The following is a 23,310-nucleotide window of genomic DNA, read 5'->3' on the forward strand; positions in this document are numbered from 1 at the left end:
CAAACCAATTCGCTACACTGGCAAAACCTCTATAAAATGTATTGCATTTATTAATATAGCATTTTCACACTACTATTACTTCAGCTTATAACATTTATATGAAAGGGTCACATTTCAATGTAATTGTATAAAACTGTTCATTAGTAGTTACTTCATAGTTATTTTTCTTGAACCTTAACTAGTAGATAATTAATAGTAGTTCTTCAGGAGGAATACAGAATACATTAGTTATTGATTAGCTAACTGTTAATTTACACAATCATAAAATTGTATTACATACTGATTAGCTAACACATCTTCCTTAGTAGTTAACAGCAGTGATTTAAGTGTTAATGAATAATTACCTGTTAGTTCTTCAATAATTCCTTATTAGTTATGCAGTAAGTAGGAAACAGTATTGTAAAGTGTTACTGTTTAATGCTTTCAGCTATCGTCACACCAGTTCAGTTCATTCATTTAAAACCCATTGTTTTTGTGCCAGATATAAATAAATAACAACAACAACATTTAGTTCAGGTCCTCTAATTTGATTGAACAAGCAACACTTCAAGAGTGCTGATATTTAGTATAGCTAAGCTGGAACATTTCACTTTCCCAAACAATGCATACTAATTATGGGCTTCACATTCAAGCTCTATTTAGAGCTATATTAGACTTGTGAGAGACAAATGATGTGCAGACTGTAAAGAGGTAGAGCATGGTTAGAAGAAAATAATCAATCTGAGATTTATCAGGGAATGAGATAACTGAATGAACTGTCTTATATATACACTTCTGAATATCTACCATCTTCAAAACACTGCAAGGGTGCAACTCATTTCATTTGGAGTTGGAGTGGAGTTTTTGTTAAGTAAAACATGATATTAAATGTGACAAAATGAAGAACAAAACTTAGCAGAAAAACATAGCAGAATGGAGCCAGTTGGAATTAAATAATTGCTATGTGGTAACTATTTGGGTACTGGTTACATTATTATGTTAACAATATGCTGTTCTGGTGCTCTAAAGGAAACATGATTATTATTACTAATTTTACAACTGTTGTGCTGCTTGATATTGTTGTGGATGTGGTGCTTGTTCAGGATTCTTTGAGTTACTGGAAGTTCAAAGGAACAGAATTTCTTTGAAATGGAAATCTTTAACATTATACATGTCTAAACTGTCACTTTTAATAAATTTCATGCATACTGTACTTTCTGAATAAAAACATGAATTTCTTTAAAAAAAATTTACTGATCTAAAACTTTTGTATGGTATTGTATTCCTATAAGCATACTGCATGCACGCATATGTGGGTGCGGGTGCGTGCACACACACACACACACACACACACACACACACACACATACATTTATTATATAACGTTTGGTCTTGAACAAACTAATGCATTTTTAGCATCAAAACACAATATCCATCAGTATAGAGGTGAGTTGAATGAATACAGAACAGCAGTCACTATATAATTAATGACACATCAGAAATGAATATATTGACTTAATGGTTCCCTCTTTACTCTTTTCATTCCTTCCTTGTTCTGTCTTGCTCTATCTGTAAGATTCCCTGTTTTCAGAAAAGAAATAAAACTCAATCAAACCATTGATTTTCTGTTTCAGCATGCTCTAAAGCAATTCAGCAGCCAAACAAAATTTCTTAAGTGTGCAGAGAGTGGACTTGAGTTTATATGGAAGATAAGAGAGGCCTGCTTTAGCCTCTTATTTAACTTATTAATTATTCCGCCAGCAAATTCACCCATTCAAACATACATCTTGACCTTTTCTGCCACTCTGACAAATTTATGCGTCTGGATATCTGTTACAGTCACATGAAAAGCAATAAATAAATATGACTGTTTCTAATTGCATTGTTATTAGCGTTGCAACATTTCGAGGTGTATTTAGGTGGAAGTTCATTTCCAATTATTGTCTATACGGACCACAACCCACTTGTGTTCTTGGCCCGGATGTCGAATTCAAATCAACGCTTAATGCGCTGGGCGTTGATAGTTCAAGAGTTTGACTTGGATATTCGACATAAAAAAGGCTCGCAGAATACTGTTGCGGATGCGCTGTCCCGCGTTTATGGTGCTGAAGTGTAAGATCTAAATGCGGTGGTGCAGTGTAGGTAATGCAAACTTCTTGTTAGCATTTCTTTTGGTGGGGAGGTGTTACGTGGGAATGCATTGTGTTGTGTTGGTCTAGTGTTCCTTTTGGTGTGTTTCTCTTTCTTGTTACCCTCTAACTATCATGACTCGCAGGTGGAGCTGATAATGAGTGACCTGATTGGGGACGGGAGTGATTGCTGCTACTTAAAGCCACCTGAAGCATGGATCTGGGGCTCCCCGCTCTCATGGCTTCCTTGATTGAGAGACTTGTTGTTTTGTGTCTATGCTGTAACATACGGTGTACATGCTGACTGTGGAATGAGACAACTGTTGTAAATCATTACTTTACTTTTCTAAGTTGATCTGTTATGTGGAACTTTAATATTTATTTTAAACCCTAATCATTTGGAGCATAGTAGGGAGGTGGGTGCCTCTTTTATTTATTACTCGTTTTCTCTTGTTTGTGATAAGTAGGGAGGTAAGCTTTTGTATATTTTGTTTATTATCTGAATTCTAGGTTAGAATCCTTAATATAGTTAGCTTTGTTTTGTTATTTGTTTTGGCTTTTCCCCCTCCTGAAATGTATATGCTCTTTACTACCTTATGTTTAATAAACTTACTTTTTATACTTTAAAGTATAGTTGGTGTTTTGAAGCCTTGGGAGTGAGAGCGGGGACTCCAGGGATCTTATTTGGATCCCTGTTATTTTGTTATGAATGTTTCTTCTGTTCTCTTTGAGTAGAGACTTTTGTTAATTCGTAACAACACGTACATCACGTTTATACTCCTTTGGCTTCTTCTTGCTCACAAATGTTTAATCTTTGTTCAAAATACATTGATGAAGTGGTGCTTTGACTAGCAGTTTTCAGGTTTACTAAGCTCAAAGTCCAAGAGAGTTCTAAAAAAGTGTAATAATTCAAAAGTGAATATCACTGGGATAAATATATGATGAATCTGCTAGATTCCCATTGTGAAGCTGTAGCTCAGTAGGACACCATTCGCAGCAAGACTCAAATGTTGTGCATGTATGCCACATGAATACATATGTAGAGTTCTGAAGCATCTGAGGTTGAAATCAGATTACAATCTTACGATTTGAAAATCTTATGCGTCTCTAAAGTTGCCTTTTATACTCTGACTTTGACTGCCACAACATGTCAGGCAATTTCTATGATGTGCTTTTGACGTGACTAAGATGTGTAAATAGCTGCAAGTTCATGCTATGAGTCTTTGCAGATTGTCATATTAAAGCCTGAACATTTGTGATTTCAGCTCTAGATCAGTAAGGAATATACATAATATGGATGTCATTTACACACAACATTTACACACAACACTGATACACATACAATCTCAAAAATAAGTTACAAAGGTGTCACAAAAGCAACCAAGCTAAAAAGTAAATCTTTGTACATCATTTACCCTTAAATAGTGGTCATATCTGCATCTTAAAAGTACATATAAGTACCTAATTTGTACAAATTTGTACTTTCTGAAAGGGTATTGTGTACTAGTGTGTAAAAAAAAAAAAAACTTTACATATATATTTTAAAAACTAAAAATATTGATTGTAAAAGTTTTTATTTATTGATTTTTTCTTAACAATACATTGTTTCCTACTTTCACAAACCTTCCTACTATAAGCCACCAAATGAGATTTTCTCCTCTCATGAGTTTTGTGCTCTTCGTCGTATCATTTATCACTATGTCTCCAACATGCTCATGGTTACAAAGCTGGCTACTGACTTTTGACTTTTGAGAATAAGACCAATGACGACATTAAGCAGCTCAATACCAACTGCTAACCTTTGACTTCATGTTCCTCTCTGAGTATTTACTTTTGGTTGCAGCCTTTCAGATTGATGAATGACACTGTACCATGGGTAGATGAACATCAGCCAAAGCCAAAGATGAGAAAAGCGTTGCATTTGACATTTTCAAGCCTCTCTGAGTTTTAAAGTTCCTCTCTGTGAGCTTCTCGCTTACTGGGCTCCATGTTGTTATTGGATAAAGCCAAAGGGATTCTTAGAAACTCATTTAGAACATTTTAAAAGTTGTTTTAGTTTAATTGAAGCAAAGAAACCTCACTGTTTTACATACAATTATCATCACAATTGTTTCATGGCAGAAACTTTAAGTGCATAAATATGAAGCACAGCACTGCAGATAATGTCGCCAAAAATAAGGCTTTCAAGAAAGTTCACTGGCGCTCTTGACCCTCTGAGTGGGTTTCCTTTATAGCTCGCTGAGCTCTTGGCCCAATGGCCCATTTCCTGTCCTCAACACTCCCTGACAAATCCTCGAATCATTCAAAAATGACTTTTTGGAGCCTCCCTGTCTGCTGTGTGAAATGTAGCCGGGGAAATTGTGGCTGGCAGCAAGACCCTGTGAGAAAACGTAAAGCAATTTCATGCCCATGCGCATCCATTGCTGATAATTTAATCGATAGTGATAGAACTGGGGACCACCTTGGTCAAAGAAGGAAGTAGGAATAAGGTAGGCCCACTGGGTCTCTAAAACACTGCTGTGGCGAGGAAGAAGGTTACAGGAATAAAGGAATGATATTCTATCTCATTTCACTCCTGTCGAAGAATATCATTCACTCGAGTGAGACCATGTGTCTTGGGAAGTCACCACATCAGGGCCGCTTCAAAAGAAGACGTTAGAGTAAAACTGAAACAGAAGAGAGTGAGACTGAAAAAAAAATAAATAAATAATATATATATATATATATATATATATATATATATATATATATATATTTTTTTTTTTTTTTAAGAATCCTCAGAATTCTTTCAATGATATGATGTTCCTGAGTGACTTTCCTTCTGTGGAATTGACAGATGACAACAAGGGCAATTTACTAAACGACTCAAGAAATGTAAAGGTCACCACCACAGATCGATATGGCACCAAAACCACATACATCCTCAGGTTCCAAATCATCTAAAAATTAAGTTGATGCTTTTATGGAAAGAAAGAAACTACTTCACTCATCCATACTGACAGTATTAGGAATGGGCAGCGAGGTATGGCACTATAGATGCCACAGTAATCCCTGTGTGATAAGGTAATCAATGGATTTGAAGGTCAAGTCCGAAGGGGTGGATGCTCTCAGTGTCCTTATGAGTGGAAGGTAATTTTATGTGGATTTGAGAGGGCTGTGTTGCCAGGATCACATCTACAACGAATCTCAAGTATAACCGTGCATTACCTATGCAACTGACACTCATGTAAGTCTGTGCTATGATAATTGAAGCACCTCAGTAGCATCTCTTCACGCCTTCCAACTCTCAAGTCAATCAAATTTAATTTCCAGGCACGATCATGCACAATCAGTCACTCAGGGGCTCAGGGTCGCAGCTGCACTTTTGTTATGATTTAGAACCGTCTTGCTCTACCCAAACTTTAACCACAACCATTATAAGAGAAGCAAAGAAAAAAAAAAGTAATCTCGAATGAGAACTCAAGAGCTGGAAAAGCCAGGTATGAGATGATTCTTGTCAGATGCTTGAAAGATGAGTCTAACTGTGGCCTTTAGCTGAAAAGATGGAGAGAGATAAGAATCCATGGTTAATGTCCCGGACTGGGGCCCGTTGGCTGAGATACGATCTTTACGATGATATATAAATATATAAAACGTTGTATGGTATTTGGGGGGGAAAATCCATTTAAATGCCTTACTCTTGGTTTGAGACTTTTAGAATGGTCTTTTTTGGTTGGTTTACAATAATAGAGTTCTGACAGTGAGGGGGGATGAGAAAACATTACAATATCTTTCAATATCTTTCGACAAATGATGACAAACACAAAAAAATAAATAAATGAATAAATAAATATCAATCTGTGATTATTCATGTGAACAAATGTTCACTTTGTATTATTAAAACATTGTGAGACAATAAAGACTCACTGGATGAATGATAGAATTGTGTAATTACTTTATAAGGAGAAATGTGGTACAGAAGACACAGAAGTAATTTGCTCAAGTATGCCAAAATGGTCGAAGTCTATTTCGGCTGGCTGTGGAGATTCAGGTGTGCAATAAATCTACAAAGCCCCTTCAAATCCCCCCTCAACAATCTTCCTCGCTCTTTCATTCTCTCCCCATCCACAATTATGTTCTGGAGAGGAAAAGTGCCGACTGTCTCATCTGGATTAAGCCTCACGCAACTGTATTCAGTCACACAGTTTGCAAAACAGCTTCTCTTTTAGTCCTGCAAATCAGTTCAGCTTTCACTGGAGCTGGTGTAACTCACAGGCTGGATGGGTGCTTCTTTAACCCTCAGCAAACCAAGTATTGATAAACATGTTAGCAATTAAATAAAATCTGTTTCATTTAGGTAAAAAAAAAAAAAAAAAACACGGCAATGCTGGACATTTAGGGTTGAAAATGTCACCACCTAAAATATTCAGTTTTTCTATATGGTCTCAAATTTATGCTTTAATTTTTTTTTAAATATCAGGTAATGTACAGGAAATTTTCTATAGCGCATATACTGTAAATAAATAAATAAACATTATTTAATTGGTTTATAGAAACACTGCAATTCTGCTACGACGGGTCTATGTGGTTAAGAAGGAGCAAACAGAATAGCAGGGATTGGAATCTTAAAATAAAATAAAATAAAAATAAAATAATGTTTTGCTAGTGCTAATCTACTGGCTTGATCCTGCATATTAGTATGGCTTTGGTAATAATAAACTTGTACAGGTTAAATGGTACAAAAACAGTATTAAATAAATAAATAAAGTCATATTATACAAATGCAATTATGCTAAACAGGGTATGTAAGGTTAATAGGGATACTAGTTAGCAGACTAAGTAGCAGATGTTAGTGGAGACATATTACTCTCTGTAGGAATAAAAATAATGACCTTTAATCATTTCCCTACAAATCAAAAGCTTTAAATGTAATTTGTCTCTAAACACTCCAACCGAGAGACTAATCTCCCTAGGCAACATTTTAGGCATCACTGGCGCCCTTCTGATGGAAAGGCTTCTCCAAACAGTAGGCAGTAAATGCACCATAGCATGTATTTGATGCTGATAAGGCATTTCCAGAATGCACTGTGGTAAGCTTCCAGATAATTATCACCCATGGAAATTACTGTTTTAAATAAAGAAATACATTTTATTGAGTGTCAAAATATTGATAGAAAATAATAATCTAATTAAAAAAAAAAAGTGGCCATTTTATTTCATCTGATATTTGTGTGTCATGCATTTATTTGTATTGAGTCATTTGCTCAGCAGCATGACTATTGGAATCGATTTTGTGTGTTAATTACACACTGTTTCACAGTGTGCTACTAGTGTTCTGCCTGTGTGAATTCCTGCCCATGAAGAGCATATCAAATCTCTGTCTTTGAGGGTTTCGTTTTTGGTCAGGATCTTGCCTTTGAAGGCTGCTTGTGTGCACAGCAGAGAGTGAGATACCACATAGGAACTGATTTTATGTCTTTGAAAACAACTCCTTGGTGGACAACTGCTTAACATTTACAAGTGTTAGTCAGCAGATGTTAACCACAGTAAGTGGTGGCTTTACTGGAATCAGAGATGTATAAAGTACTAGAGACCCAGACTTGAGTAAAAGTACAAGTGCTCTATCAAAAAAATGACTTGAGTAGAAGTTGAAGTGCTCTTTAAGCACCACACTTAAGTAGAAGTACTAAAGTATTCAACATTTTTTGTACTTAAGTATTGCAAGTAGTCTATTTGAAAATTTACTACTCAAGTACTGAAAGTAAAAGTACAAGTATTGTGTTATGTAGGCTAGTTATTAAAGAAAGTAGTCAAAAGTTTGAACATATTGTTTTTACTATTTCAAATGATTAACCTAAAGGACAATCACAATTCCTTTGACTGTAACTTTTTGTAAACAAAAAACATATTAAAGGGTTAGTTCGCCCAATTTGCAAAATTATGTCATTAATAACTTACCCTCATGTTGTTTCAAACCCGTAAAACCTCCGTTTATCTTTGGAACACAGTTTAAGATATTTTAGATTTAGTCCGAGAGCTCTCAGTCCCTCCATTGAAGCTGTGTGTACTGTATACTGTCCATTTCCAGAAAGGTAAGAAAAACATCATCAAAGTAGTCCATGTGACATCAGAGGGTCAGTTAGAATTTTTTTGCAGTTCAAAACAAAGCAGTTTGTGATATCCGGTTCGCGAACGAATCATTCGATGTAACCGGATCTTTTTGAAACAGTTCACCAAATCGAACTGAATCGTTTTAAATGGTTCGCGTCTCCAATACGCATTAATCCACAAATGACTTAAGCTGTTAACTTGTTTAATGTCGCTGACACTCCCTCTGAGTTAAAACAAACCAATATCCGAGGTAATTCATTTACTCAAACAGTACACTGACTGAACTGATGTGAAGAGAGAACTGAAGATGAACACCGAGCCGAGCCAGATAACGAACAACAGACTGACTCGTTCACGAGTCAAGAACACTGATCTATATATATAACTTATATTATAGATCAGTGGTCAAGAACCGTTTCTGTCAGACGTGTCCGATTCGAGAACCGAGGAGCTGATAATACTGCGCATGTGTGATTCAGCGTGAAAGCAAACCGACACACAGAGCGTGAACCGAACTGATTCTTTTGGTGATTGATTCTGAACTGATTCTGTGCTAATGTTATGAGCCCTAGTAAACCGAAGGCATGCAGTCAACGGCAATGACGCCATTACGTCGAGCGCAAAAGATCCAGTGAACTGTTTTCTTCAACTGGTTTATTGAATCGAACTGTCAGAAACAACTACTGGTGATCCGAAAACCGATGCAACCGGTTCTTGACTCGTGAACGAGTCATTATCTGGCTCGGCTCGGTGTTCATCTCTCTCTTCACAGCAGTTCAGTCAGCACCATAGACAGTAAAAGAAATGGACACAGCGACCCCATTGAAACTCAATTGAGACAAGTGAAGCCCAGTTTCAGCTATTTTTAGCACTTCCGTTTCTGACGCGCAGACTCAAAATAAGCTTGATGACGTCAGCAACCTGTCTGACAGATGTAAATCTTTTAAGTGGCTGTGCGTGCAAACTGCCTTCGTTAATCTTGCAGAGACGGCGAGCTTGAGCGTGGAGTTCTTTGGCGTGAGTGAGCAGGAGTAAGTATTCTGATTAATTATTTTGTATAGTATTTTAAAATGTAATGCCAGTACGCCATATTAAGTTAATTGCCTGCGAGCTTCTCCTCCTGTCTGTACGGTAATGCGACAGAGAGTCGAGTGGTTATGACGCAATCGTTAGCCTATTTTTTACAAAAACTGTTTCTACGGGGCCATAATGTAACATAGAAGGCAATGGAGCCCTTTATACATTGTTGTGTATCTTTAGAAATTAATAATGGACAAATGGAGTCTTTAAACGCCTCAGATGTAAAGTTATTCGCTGTCAAAGTGACGCCAAAATGAATGGAAGGTCAATGGGATGCTAACGCAAGTGAAGTTCTGCTACAAGATGGCAGCACCAGGCCGACTTCAACTTCCGGTCAGCTTCCTTGCCGCCTGGTCAGCACGCGCAGTCTTCTTAATCACTTGATTCGCTCAATGATGTGCCAGCTTCATCAAACCTGCCATCTACAGTTCTGTTTGTAATGGAATGATTCGTAACATTTTTATAATTGTAACGAGTAACGATGCAGCACATAAAAAAATATCGGAGTAAAAGTATTAAACTCATCGGAAATATGTACTGAAGTAAAAGTGGAAGTAGGAATGTTTTGCTAGTGCTAAAATACTGGTATGATGCTGCATATTATCATGGTTTTGGAAATTTAAAACATTTACAGGTTAAATGGTACAAAAACAGTACTCTGTAATAATAATAATAACTAGAATGTACATTTCCTGAAGAAAATGTGAGAGGTGCTTGCAGTGGCAAAACTCAGCCCTGTAGCCACCCATGATGTCTGTGTGATGTTGTGGAGACAAGATTTAAGTACTTTATATTGCTATATGGTTGCTAGGGTGAGCCAGTGTTTCTATATAGTAATTTTGCTGATATATAGCTTTTATATGTTGTTAAACAGTTGCTATGGTGCTAAAAATGATTGCTAGGGCGTCTCTATGAAGTTGTTATGTCACTACTTATGGACTGCTTGATAGGCCGAGTCAAAAAAGCCCACTCCCAAGCCTCTATGCATTCCTGATCCAAAGATATGATGTCAGATAATTTTTTCAGTGTTAAGTCTATGGGATATTTTCATCCATTTTTTTCACCCGCTGTACAATTATCGTACGTCTGATTGCTTAGAAAAGTCAAAGCATACCTCTCCTCAATAAGCCGCACGATTTGACACCTCATTCATGGGTCTGCGACAAAAAGTGCAGGAAGAGTAGCATGCCAAAATTTTGTCTGGGCGAATAGTAATACTCTTACTCATTTTTATGATCTCTGCTGAACAAAGTGCTTCATTCTTTTTTCTGAGGAAATCCAAATCTAAAATCCTCAACCACATCACATCTTTTTGAGGTGAATTATGTCTTATTCCTCTCATCGTGAAGCAAACAGTAAAATAAAATGAAAGCTCATCTATTGGAATTATCCTGCACTTGTTTAGTTTAAAAGTAGACATGTCAAGCTTTCTATAGATATCTCTCTCATGTCTCTTCGTTGAGTATTCACTGAGTTACAGTTCATTTTATTGACGCGCTTGTAAATGAATATCACCACAGACAAAGGCTGCAGAAACCACACCTTGTTTGTTATCTTTATTTTATAAATGCACAAAGTTTTGTTGTTATTATGTCTGTATACAAAAAAGTAGACCCTTTGCAGTTTTGGTTATTGCTCTTATCTGTATGATCAAAACTGAAAGTGCAATTTAAGTTAATTTCGGGGTTATCAGGAGAAAATGCCTCATACACGTGAATCGACTCCAGAGGGTTTAAAGACCATTTGTGAGAGAGACATTGGTGATGAAATTGATTCAGAAAAATGGTCCAGCACTTTTGGTGGGGTGTGGTAAATATATATATACGCAGTGGTGGACGAAGTACACAAATCAAGTACTTGAGTAAAAGTACAGATACATATAATAAAATATTACTCCAGTAAGAGTAAAAGTACTCCTTTTTCAATTTTACTCAAGTGAAAGTAAAAAAGTAATCTATTTTTTATGTACTTAAGTACTGAAATTGTATATAGGCTACTTAATTCAATTTTATATTCGCACATATTTTTAATAATCCTACTGCTCAAAATACCTGGGATTTTTTCCAAAATAACCACTATATGGAGTGAAGATATATTTTTGTTGTTGATATGGACTGCGCTGATGAGAGTGATGTTAACTGTGAAAGCTTACACTGTGATGTACCTGAGAGAAAACAGAGATGACCATCTGATTTTCACCAGTAAGAACAAAGTATTTTAAAGTTTGTTGTTTTACAGAACATCACAGTTAGGACTATATATGACATGATAATAAGGCCTGAAGTTAGGAAGAACATTTTAAAGGAAAATATAATTATATTTTCATGATTTTTTCATGATTTTTTCATAATGATTTTTTATTTGTTATTGTCCAGCAGTAATAGATTTCTAAGCCAATTAAAAGTTAGAAATTTGAGAAGAATTTAAGTTGCCTATTGTATCCACTACCAGTCAACAGTTTTTGAACAGTAAGCTTGTTAATATTTTTTATAGAAGTCTCTTCTGTTCACCAAATCTGCATTTATTTGATCCAAAGTTCAGCAAAACAGAAAAATTGTGAAATATTTTTACTAACCTATTCATATTAACAGTTTTTTATTTGGATATATTTCAAAATGTAATTTGTTGAAATTTCAAAGTTGAATTTTAGGCATCAATACTCCAGTCAGACAATCCTTCAGAAATAATAAAAAAAAATAAGGTTTCTTTGATGAATAGAAAGTTCAGAAGAACAGCATTTATTTTGAAATAGAAATCTGGAATAATCTGAAATAGAAAATTATGTCTTTATCATCACTTTTGATCAATTTAAAGTGAAGTGACGTGACATACAGCCAAGTATGGTGACCCATACTCTGAATTCGTGCTCTGTATTTAACCCATCCAAAGTGCACACACACCATGAACACACACACACCGAGAACACACACCCGGTGCAGTGGGCATCATTTATGCTGCGGTGCCTGGGGAGCAGTTGGGGGTTCGGTGTCTTGCTCAAGAGAACCTTAGTCATGGTGTTGCCGACCTGAGACTCGAAACCACAAAAGAGTCCTTGCTAAGTAGAAGTGTTCATTTCTATAATTTATTTTCCAAAAAACAAAAATTATATTGACTGTAAGCTTTTGAATGATATATAGTGTACAATGTTGCAAAAGCTTTTTATTTCACATAAATGCTAATTTTTGGATTCTTATATTCATCAAAGAATACTGAAAAAAATACTCATGTTTTAAATATTGATAATCAGCAAATCAGCATATTAGAATGATTTCTGAAGGATGTGACACTAAAGACTGGAGTAATGATGCTGAAAATACAGCTTTGATCACAGGAATAAATTAAAATTTAAAATACATTCAAATAGGGAACATTTTGTAAATTTTAAATATACAAATATTTCACAATATTGCTGTTTTTTGCTGTACTTTGGATCAAATAAATGCAGGCTTGGTGAGCAGAAGATACTTCTTTAAAAACATAAAAAATATTACTGTTCAAAAACTGTTGATTGGTAAGCTATATAGATTAAAGAAATTTTATATAGCCTACATATATATATATATATATATATATATATATATATATATAATTTCTGTCCCCCTCACTTCTGAAAAGATGGCTACGCCCCTGGATTTTTTCCTTCTCAAACCTTGTCTGTGGTGTAAAAACACTCTTAGCCAAACAGGGTGCATCTCTTCCCACTTTGATAATTACTGTAGTTACCATGTTCTGAACATCAGATCCTTTCTTTTCTCCCCAGATGTAATCTATATATATATAGGTGGTTGAATAAAAATATTTGGACATTATTTATAAAAATTACCTCAACTTAGCACCAGCAAGCTTGTTAGCTAGACTAACAATAGTTAGCTAACAATATTTACTTATTTTCAGTACGGTTATGAATAAACATTCATGTCTGTCTACTCGTCTAGTTAATCCAAACGTTACTGTTGATAAACAATATAAAAACAGACGTCACATAGGGATGGTAGCATTTTAATAAAACTGTTAACATTACGGCAGCGGGGAATTTGAACGTGCATGAGTTATTGTATTTAATCTGTGTAATTTTATTGTTTTTTTTTTTTGTTTTTTTTTTAATTATTATTATTATTATTATTTTTTTTTTTTTTACCTAAAATTGATGTGTCTGCATCGTCTGCACTCGAGCATTTCAGTGGGCTTAAATAGATCACTCTTTACAATGGATTTAGTTCTATTTTGAAAAGACTCAGTTCGTTCATGATGAATCAGACACCGCTTCTGCGTGTCGGAGCACGTGATATATTATAGGGAGTAACGATATGTTTTATGAAATGTAGTGAAGTTAAAAGTACAATTTTATGCTTTGGAATGTAGTGAAGTAAAAGTAAAAGTTACTCAAAATAAAACTACTCCAGTAAAGTACAGATACTTGAAAAATTTACTTAAGTAGAGTAACGAAGTAAAGCTACTTCGTTACTGTCCACCACTATATATACGTATATATATGTTAAAAAGAGGGAAGTTCATTCAATATAAGTTTCTTCACAGATACTACCAAACTCCAGTAAGACATGGATGGAATTGATGGAACTACAGGATGGAATTGATGAATTTGTGCTGGAAGTGCCAGTTGGAAAAATAACCTTTTTACATTGGATTTGGGAATGTAGCCTTAAACCATTCTGAAAACAAGTTATAGATGTCGTAAGTTGCTGGAATGGTTCCACAATATCTCTTACACAACAACTGTGTTTATTAGATGACAAGCCTCAATCACCAAGTGTTTACACCGGAAGACAGTGAAAGCACCAGAACTCAAAGACAGACAGAAATGGCTTCTTACGAAATCTATGCTTAATAGAGTAAATGGTTTCAAAGAGGATGGGTTTTCACTTTGGGAAGAGTTCTGGACATATTTTACAGTTACGACTCAGAACGTATAGATTGAAACTTGGTGATATGTCTTGATTTGTACTTTCTTTAATGTTTCAAGTGCCTGTAGAACTCCAGAGGTCTGTAACCCTGTATTAGTATTAGTATTAGTATTAGTATTAGTATTAGTATGAGTATTGTGATATTGTACTTTTGTTATCCATTCACCTTCCAAAAAAAAAAAAAAATCATCTGTGCTCATCTATTGGAATGATCCTGCAATTTTTGTAATGCATTTAATAATTGTAAACTTCGTACAAAACAGAAATTAAAATAATAAAATAAAATAAAATAATTATGATTTATTATGATTATTATTTTATATGATATTATTTAAAGTATTCATTTACTTTGTAATTTGGTTCAAAATCAATAATTTCAGTTAATTATCTTCTCTTTATTTCATTGCTGTGTTCATGTGGCAAATGGCAAAATTATGGCTTTCATAACAAGACACTGGATAAATTAAATGAATAAAAAAGTAATCCTGCATTTTGTTATTCATTTTATAATAATAAACACACTGGGTCAACTAATTGTAAGTGATGGATTAAATTATAAATAAATAAATAAATATTTTTACTTGGGTCAGTATCCATAATCGTAGTTCATGTTCTGCCCTTTATCCCCCTTATTACAGTGTTATACGTGCTAAATGTGCCCATACAACAATGAATCATAAACTAAGTAAATAGTCTAGCTGCTCTAAGGTGTATAATGCCTGCTCACAGTCAAATAAAGATGCTTCACTGGATGGAATAATTACTGCAAAACAAAAGGGCTGGAGACGTTTGATGTGCTGCCCTCAAGATGTGATTCTGAGCTGCAGCCCAGCAGTATTGATCTGAACGACTGGCAGTTGTGCAGTCATGACACAATGCTTTTCTTTCAAACAAGGATGCAGTGTGTTTGCTTGTTAAAATCTTTCAGACAGAAGCTTCAGTCAAAAAAAAAAAAAAAACCTTTTTTTTTGTTATTTTTTGCTGAAGTCACTGTTTTAGGAGAGACTAACAAAAATATAAAAATTGAATGAATGAATGAATGAATGGATGATTAAGTTGACGACTATATTCATTTTTGCCAATGTTTTTTATAATTTGTCTGAAAAATTTAGTACTGTACAAACCAAACAAACAACTGAAACAGACTCCCACGTGAATTTAAAAGTGAACTTGACAACTTGCGGTGGTACGAAAGGTGTTTTTAGTGCAAAAAAAAAACATATTAGTGAAAATGAGGGGGAAAGGAAATCAACCGGGGTAATATATATATATTTTTTTTAGAGGTGTACGCAGTGGCTTTAGATGAGTGTGGACTCTGAGTGAAACTCCCAAACTCTCTCATCAGCTCTAGGGCAGCTGGATCAGTTCTCATCGTATTATACCCTGCATTAGCTGCCAGAGTTAACTGATCGCTAATGGCAAGTCTCTGTTGCACTCTCACCCTACCCACCCTTCACTAGGCTATTAGCAGCACGACCAAACCCTACTGCTGGGCAAGAGAGGTAGAAAACAACAGCAAGGCTATTACAGTCTACTTAAACTTGGTCTGTGCCCTTCATCAACACCAACTGAGCTGACAGTGACTACACAAAGGTCTGAAAAGAGAGGGCTGTATGGCGGGGGAGAGAATGAGAGGAGAAAATGGAGGTCATCCAAGCCGTCTCAAACGGTGGTAATGTTTCTTTATCGGAGATTTGCTGTTTAATTAATGAGAGCCCGAGGCAAGTTCAAACCTCAGCACCAAGAGGGAAGCACCGAACTAAACAAATGAAAGCAAATTACCAGAAATGTGCCAAGAAGAATGAAAGATGGAAAGCTAGTAGCAGCTGGTTGGAATAGCGTTCCAACAATGCTGAGAGATGTTAACACTGTTGCTTTGTTTCAGTGATATGGATGCTACTCTATTATACAAAATATGTGTCAATATAAAACAGGCCAACACGAATTGTGATTTACTTATTCTAGTGGTTACTGTAAATATTAAATATTATATTAGGATGCATTATTCAAACAGCAGCACCCCACAGCAATACACAGATTTAATTAAAGCAAAAGTTAACTTGAAAATACTGCCATTTACTTTCCCTTGAGTCATTCTATGTGAGCCATTCATTTAAATAAATAATCACTATTGGAATAGTTTTAAGTTTGTGTTTATTTATGTATGCATGTACGTATGTATGTATGTATGTATTTATAATAAAATAAAATAAAATAAAATAAATAAATCTCATTTGTCAAAAAATAGTCAGAATTCCAGAATAGCATCTCAGTATAATAATAATAATAAAAAAAGAAAACAGTGTGAAGGATCATAAGATCTGTGGCAAATTTATAATGCTTCCAAATAAGACAAGACTGTGAAATTTTAATGAGAGTCTAAAGAAACAAAATATGGCTATGTTATGAATAGTTGAGCAAGTATCAGTCATTTGCTGGGTTTCACAGCAAACATATTTGCTGTAACAAAGTCAGTGGTAAGCGTGAATGAACGGTATCAGTGGCACATTTGTTAATATATATACTGTGTGTGTGTGTGTATAGTTCTATTATATGAAATACATAAAAATTCCCAAAAAATAAGTACAATGTATTGTGGATATATTGTATTGCAAAATATTTTTGCTGCTATTGAGGTGGGACACGGGTAAGGTTAGGGACAGGTTTGGTGGTATGGGAAGGTTTAAGAGTGAAACCTAAAAAAAAAAAAAAAAAAAAAAAAATCACACATTCACTTTTAAAATCTGGTTAGTAACATTGTTAATTGAATTAAATCTATAATATCATAATCTTCCCACCCTCATATTACTCCAACATATACTAGAAGAAAGTATTGTGAAAATGTTAAAGCCATTATTTTCCAAACAATAAATAATACATTAATAATGATAAACAATATGCACTTTTCAAGTCCTGAAAGTTGCTTTAGCATTTTTCAAATATTCAGTAACCTCTTTAACAAATCATGAGCATTATTAGTGTTATCTAACAACATACAGGAAATACATTTATAGAAAGAGAGATTTTTTGTAACAAATCAGCAAAATGAGCATAAAATCTCTAAAGTCCTTTAAAAGGATAAAATATATTTAGAAAAATGGCCAGATTGTTTAATTAGTAACAATCATTATTATTATTTTTATTTTTTCGTTGTTGTTCTGCAGAAGAAAGAAATGCATGCAGCTTTGGAACAACATGACGGTGAGAAAGGTGATGTACCCCATTAAAGAAAGAAATTAAAAAATTCCCAGATAAATGATCATGACTAAGAAATGCATTAGTAAGCTCTAGTAACACATAAATATTTTATCCTAAGAATTAGAACTACTTAACCAGACATTTCACTCAAAGTAGCATGGATCAGGTATAATTTGCTATTAGCATCAAATCACTTAAAATAATTTAGAAATAATTGAACAGGACTTTCTGCATTCTTTAACATTTGCTTCAAGGCTAAATTGCATTTCATTACTTTGCCATTTAACTGAAGCTTTTATGTAAAGCCACTTAAAATAAATAAATAAATAAATCCACTAGACCCAGGGTAGGCAAGTTCGGTCCTAGAGAGCCGCAGACCTGCAGAGTTCAGCTTCAACCTTAATCAAACACACCTGAAAAAGCGTATCAATCCACTCAGGATTACTACGGTACAAGCAGGTGAGGGGTTTTTTCAGGGGTTGGAGCTGAACTGTGCAGGACTGCGGCTCTCTAGGACCGAACTTGCCTACCCCTGCACTAGACCAACCCCAGGTAAAGTGCACCGCCTAGGGGCAAAATGGTGATTGTTCATAAATGTTTATTGGTTTGTAAATACATCTTTTTTTGCCTCCATTGAGATTCTAAAATCCTGAGTGTGCGTGAGGGGGTCACTGCAAATATATGTGACAAATGCATTTTTAACACACACACACACACACACACACACACACACACACACACACACACACACACACACACACACACACAGATACAAATCTTGGGCTTAAAAATATAGTATATATATTAGCTTATTAAAAGTCTCCTCTCTCAAGTGTAACTTTGAAGGTGGTCTGTTCAACTCTTGCTGAGGAACCTGTGAGAAAGTATATCAACAGGATGCAATTGAACTCTCTGTGAGACCATATTATAAGACATTAGCCTTTAATAGACTCTATTAAGTGGGGAAGTCGTGGCCTAATGGTTAGAGAGTCGGACTCCCAATCGAAAGGTTGTGAGTTCGAGTCCCGGGCCGGCAGGAATTGTGGGTGGGGGGAGTGCATGTACAGTTCTCTCTCCACCTTCAATACCACGACTTAGGTGCCATTGAGCAAGGCATCGAACCCCCAACTGCTCCCCGGGCGCCGCAGCATAAATGGCTGCCCACTGCTCCGGGTGTGTGCTCACAGTGTGTGTGTGTGTGTGTGTTCACTGCTCTGTGTGTGTGCACTTCGGATGGGTTAAACGCAGAGCACAAATTCTGAGTATGGGTCACCATACTTGGCTGAATGTCACTTCACTTTAATTAAGTCATTACATGTTCCATTTACTTTAACTGCGTAATTCTTAACCCTAAGAGGAACAGAGAGATGATAGAAGGTGAGGTAGAGATAAGGGAGTGAGAAACTGGACAAACATTCGTTTACAAAAATTCCATACCCCAAGGACGACATAAAGCTGGCTCATTACTCATTATGTAGGCTCGTTTCAATTAACAGTTAAAGTCAGTGATAATGAGCACACTTCGATAAAACAATAATTAGGAAAAAGTGAACTTGATTTATATATTTCCTGCTTCCGATTTACAAATTAATGAGGTCGAAAGCGAAGTAAAACATGTAAAGCATGTAATAAGCCATTAATCCCAACAAAATGTTAAAGGAATGTTAATGCACGCAGGTCGGTTGGGAATGCTGGATTCTGTCTGAAGACAACAACCAGAAATTCATAGTGAGAGAGAAGCAAAGAGATGAGAGAATGAAAGAGTTGTGATGAGTGTGCGATTATCTTCAGATTTTCACTATGGCATTCATCAAACCGTCTGCTCTCTACTGTGAAAAAGACTGCAGACTGGGATGAAATTACAACAATGCCCTTTATCTTTATAACAGAACAGAGAGCGAATATGTGGATTTATTGGTAATATTTTGAAGTATTGTTTGTTTAAATGAGGCTAATAAAGGCCAAGGACCCTCAGTTAACAGAGAAACAAAGCATAGTATTTAATGAAGTACAGTGTAGATTCTTTGCATATTGGGTGCTTTACAAAAACTATTATTTCAGCTTTTGCTTCAGTGTGCCAGTAGACATTCTGTTGGCAAATACTGTAATAATCCAGTCAGATTGTTGTGCAAGGAGTCTAACAACAGATGCTATGACCCACAAAGAAATCTGATCTCAGCATCATCCAGTCAGTCTGGGATTACATGAAGAAACAATAGCAACTGGGATTTAAGACTACATTCATAGAATAACAGTGGCAACTAATAATAATAATAATAATAATAATAATAATAATACATCTATTTTTATTCCTGTAATGGCTTAATTTTCATCAGAAATTACTCCAGTCTTCAGTGTCACGTGATCTTTGATTCAGGTTCAATAAACATGTCTTATTTTTATTAATTTTGAAAATAATTTCTGCTGCTTAATAGTTTTTTGCAAACTTTCATATATTACCACTTGGGTAAGATTTTGGGAATTATTGCTTTTATTAGTCAATGACACACTCAAGATTTCTGTTTTAGATTATTGTTTACTTGTTCAATTTACTCAATTTTTTGACCGTAATTATATATATATATATATATATATATATATATATATATATATATATATATATATATATATATATATATATATATATATATATATATATATATGTATATATATATGTGTGTGTGTGTGTGTGTGTGTGTGAAAGTATCCTTACTTTAATCTTTACTTTTAATCTTTTAACAGTACTGTATATTGCAAGTGGGTGGAAATACTGATCTAAAAATAATTGTTTCTACTGTCACACCAAAGCAGAAGTTATATATATAAAAAAATAAAAAAATAAAAATCATCTAAAAACAAATGTTTTTGAGAAGTATCTAATGTGCTTCAGACTTTCGCACAGTTCTGTATGTGGGTGGAAGTATGAAACTTAGCTCTAGCTTTTGATGAAGTCAAATATACACGTATATATACAATGTGATCAAACAATCACTGGCAGACCCCTGCAGTACCGCTTCTGACCTGACTATGAGTGCTTTATAACATCTGTAGAAACTTTACTGCTGCTTTTGAATGGCTATAAATGGAAAAACAAGTTCCCCATAAGTAGTGTTGTTTCAGTATTGACCAGTAGGGGCTAATCGGACCTTGCTAACTAGCCAAACCTTGACCTCTTAATGGTTCAAATCCTAATAATGTTTGCCATTAAGATAAGAAATGGAACTAAAAAGGGTCAACACTACCAGTGAAGGTATCCCTTCTTTAACCCAATAATTTCCCCAATTTTTCTAATGAAAGTAGATTTGATCCTGGTGCATTAGCATTAAGTGAGTTCATAAGTGATTGGAAAGCACCCAGCAGTGCTCCATCAAACCAAACTGAGCGGTAAAAGCTCTCGGTTCCCCTCAGTAACCTGCCTACTTGGACTTAAAGTGACTCCATCCATCATGGAACTACACAATTTCCTATAGTGATAATGTCTGTGTTTGGGGGAGTGAGAAGCATCGCAATGTGTTAGTGACCTATTGGACATCCAATCAGATATTGACTAATGCAGACGGAAGAGATTAGATCAATATGATTGGCTGATCCACCGGTGATGGATTGGGCATGAAGAGAGGTCATGTCCCCTTTCTCATAACAGAGTGCGAATAGGACAGTTTGTCACTGAATATTGAGGATATAATGTTTCTATGGACAATTAGGAAGTGGACATTCATTAAGTTCATGTTTTATGACTTTCCTCTATCCTTCTGTGTCTCTTCCCATTCTTTTTATCATGTTCTACGATCTTTCCATCCTCTGTAGTTCAAATAGTACTGCCAGGATTTACTAAAGAAAAGCAGTGAAGAATTAGCGCTGAAAATGCTTGGACAGTTATTTTTTAACTTCAGACGCAACATTTTAGAGCGTATTAAAATGAATCATGCAACACAATTTACTAACGTTTGCGATTATCAAATTATTGGTTTTTGCACCATTATTTAATGGCAAAAAAAAAACTATTCTTCGCTTGTTTCATAAGTACAGTAGATCACCTGCTCCTGATGATCATCGGCTCTGCTTATTTGCAACTCCGCTAATTTGCACTGTGCTTGGTATATTGCATTGGTTGATATGTAAACGAGATGTTGCGTCTTTGTTCTTTAATTTGAAAATTAAAAATGAAACAGAAATGTCCAAGCCCATCGACATTATTTTAACCCTAAAAGGGTTAGTAAATCTGGCCTTTAGTGTGAATCACACACTGAATGAAAATGTGATACTTAAGGTTAGCATGTCTTACTTCAGGTCTTGGAATGGTTCAGCTCGAACGTGTGGTGTTTCCAAAGAATGACTGAACACAACTCCCTCGTTGCCTAGACAGAAAAAAACAAAGAGAAAACACAAAGAGTGACACGTTATATACTTAAATAAAAAAAAGAAAGTGTTGGAATAACTTTCATGTTGTATACTTTCTATTTCAAATAAAGCTTGACAGCAATTTTGACTTGTAATAACATTTCACATTATTGCTGTTTTTACTAGGCTACTTTTGATCAAAAATATCAACCTCAAACACTGGCTTATCAAATAATTTTTATCCTCTACCTGATGCTGTGTTACACGTTATATACCACTAATAAAGGAACTAGGCAAAGGTGTGAAACATCAAGTGATAAATTTTAAGCACCGCAGACCAGTAGACTTTTCCCTTTATTTCTGGAGTGTTTGAAATGTCCCCCATTTCACTGCATCATTTTTCTTGAAAATGTGCTTGTTAAGTGAGTATAAAAGTAAACTATGCTTCCATACTTGCTTTCTTTGTGCCTTCTGTCCTAGTTTGTTTTATTCCTCTTCATTCTCCCCACAATCATGTTCAGAACAGTTTAAAGAAATAGTTCATTTAAAATCAAACTTCTGTCATTAATTTATTCATATTCATATTATTTTAACCATAAAAAGGGCAACGTATCCTGGGGAATACAAACATTTGAAAAGCTGTGAGGAGAAGCGGCGAAAGCGTAGGTCTCATTTCTTGGTTTCATTGTGAAAGGGTGTTTGTTGTGAATATTTAGATGAGGTGACTTTTGTTTCTCCGTTCTTTGTGTAGCTCACAGGCAACATTTAAAACTGCATGCCTGACTGCAGTATGGGAAATCAACTCACCCTCCAATAAAAGTTGATCTAGTAAAAATATTTACACTTGTTGGAAGGGTATTACCTGTTTAAAAAGCTGTTGTTCAGCATTAGCTTATTAGGTTAATATTGAAATTGAATACATTAAATGATAATCTTTTTTTTGTAATCTGACAATGTACATATCGTTGGAAAGGTCTGACAGTCAAGATTCCATATTTGGTGACTGTTTTGTAATAGAAGTCATATTGTGAAAGAAAATTATTGATTTGTGACAGAAAAGTCCATTATAATACTTCAATAGAGTTTGGGTGTCACCCAGTGGTTGTTTTTGGTATAGTGCCCAACCAAAATCTCACAGGAACCACATTTTTTGTGTGATATCAACTTCAAATTTGGAACATAAATCAGTTAGACGTATGGCTTTGATTTTATAGCAATTTTAGAATGCAACATATTTTATAAAATATTTATTTTATATAAAATAAAAACAATTAGTAAACTGCATTACCTTTACTTTATATTTAAATTCTTTTTTTATGCTTACACTTCAGCAATAATCTATGTGTCTTCTTCAAAAAGAGACCAACCTTAGGTCTGTACTCAAAAGCATTTAGAAATTACAACCATGTGTTGTAATTTTCTGTTTCCACTGAATTACAGAAAATTACAACCATGTGTTGTAAGTGTTCTGTTTACATTGAATTTATAACCCCAAAGGAGCAACGTATCCTGTGGGATACAAACATTAAAATCAAATGAAAGACTCAAGTTGAAAAAAATAAATAAATAAA

At 34.9% G+C, this 23,310-nt stretch overlaps 1 protein-coding gene across 1 annotated transcript in view; it reads right to left on the bottom strand.

Moving 5' to 3' along the window:
• LOC132143510 (zeta-sarcoglycan-like) overlaps window positions 1-23,310 on the bottom strand; it is a 340,116-nt gene that overhangs the window by 29,098 nt on the left and 287,708 nt on the right. Inside the window, exon 6 of the mRNA XM_059553779.1 lies at window positions 21,684-21,756. Within this exon, the coding sequence (XP_059409762.1) occupies window positions 21,684-21,756 (73 nt within the window). The remainder of the gene's footprint in view (window positions 1-21,683; window positions 21,757-23,310) is intronic.

This window comes from Carassius carassius, chromosome 7 (genome assembly GCF_963082965.1).
Source record: "Carassius carassius chromosome 7, fCarCar2.1, whole genome shotgun sequence".
Lineage (NCBI taxonomy): Eukaryota > Metazoa > Chordata > Actinopteri > Cypriniformes > Cyprinidae > Carassius > Carassius carassius.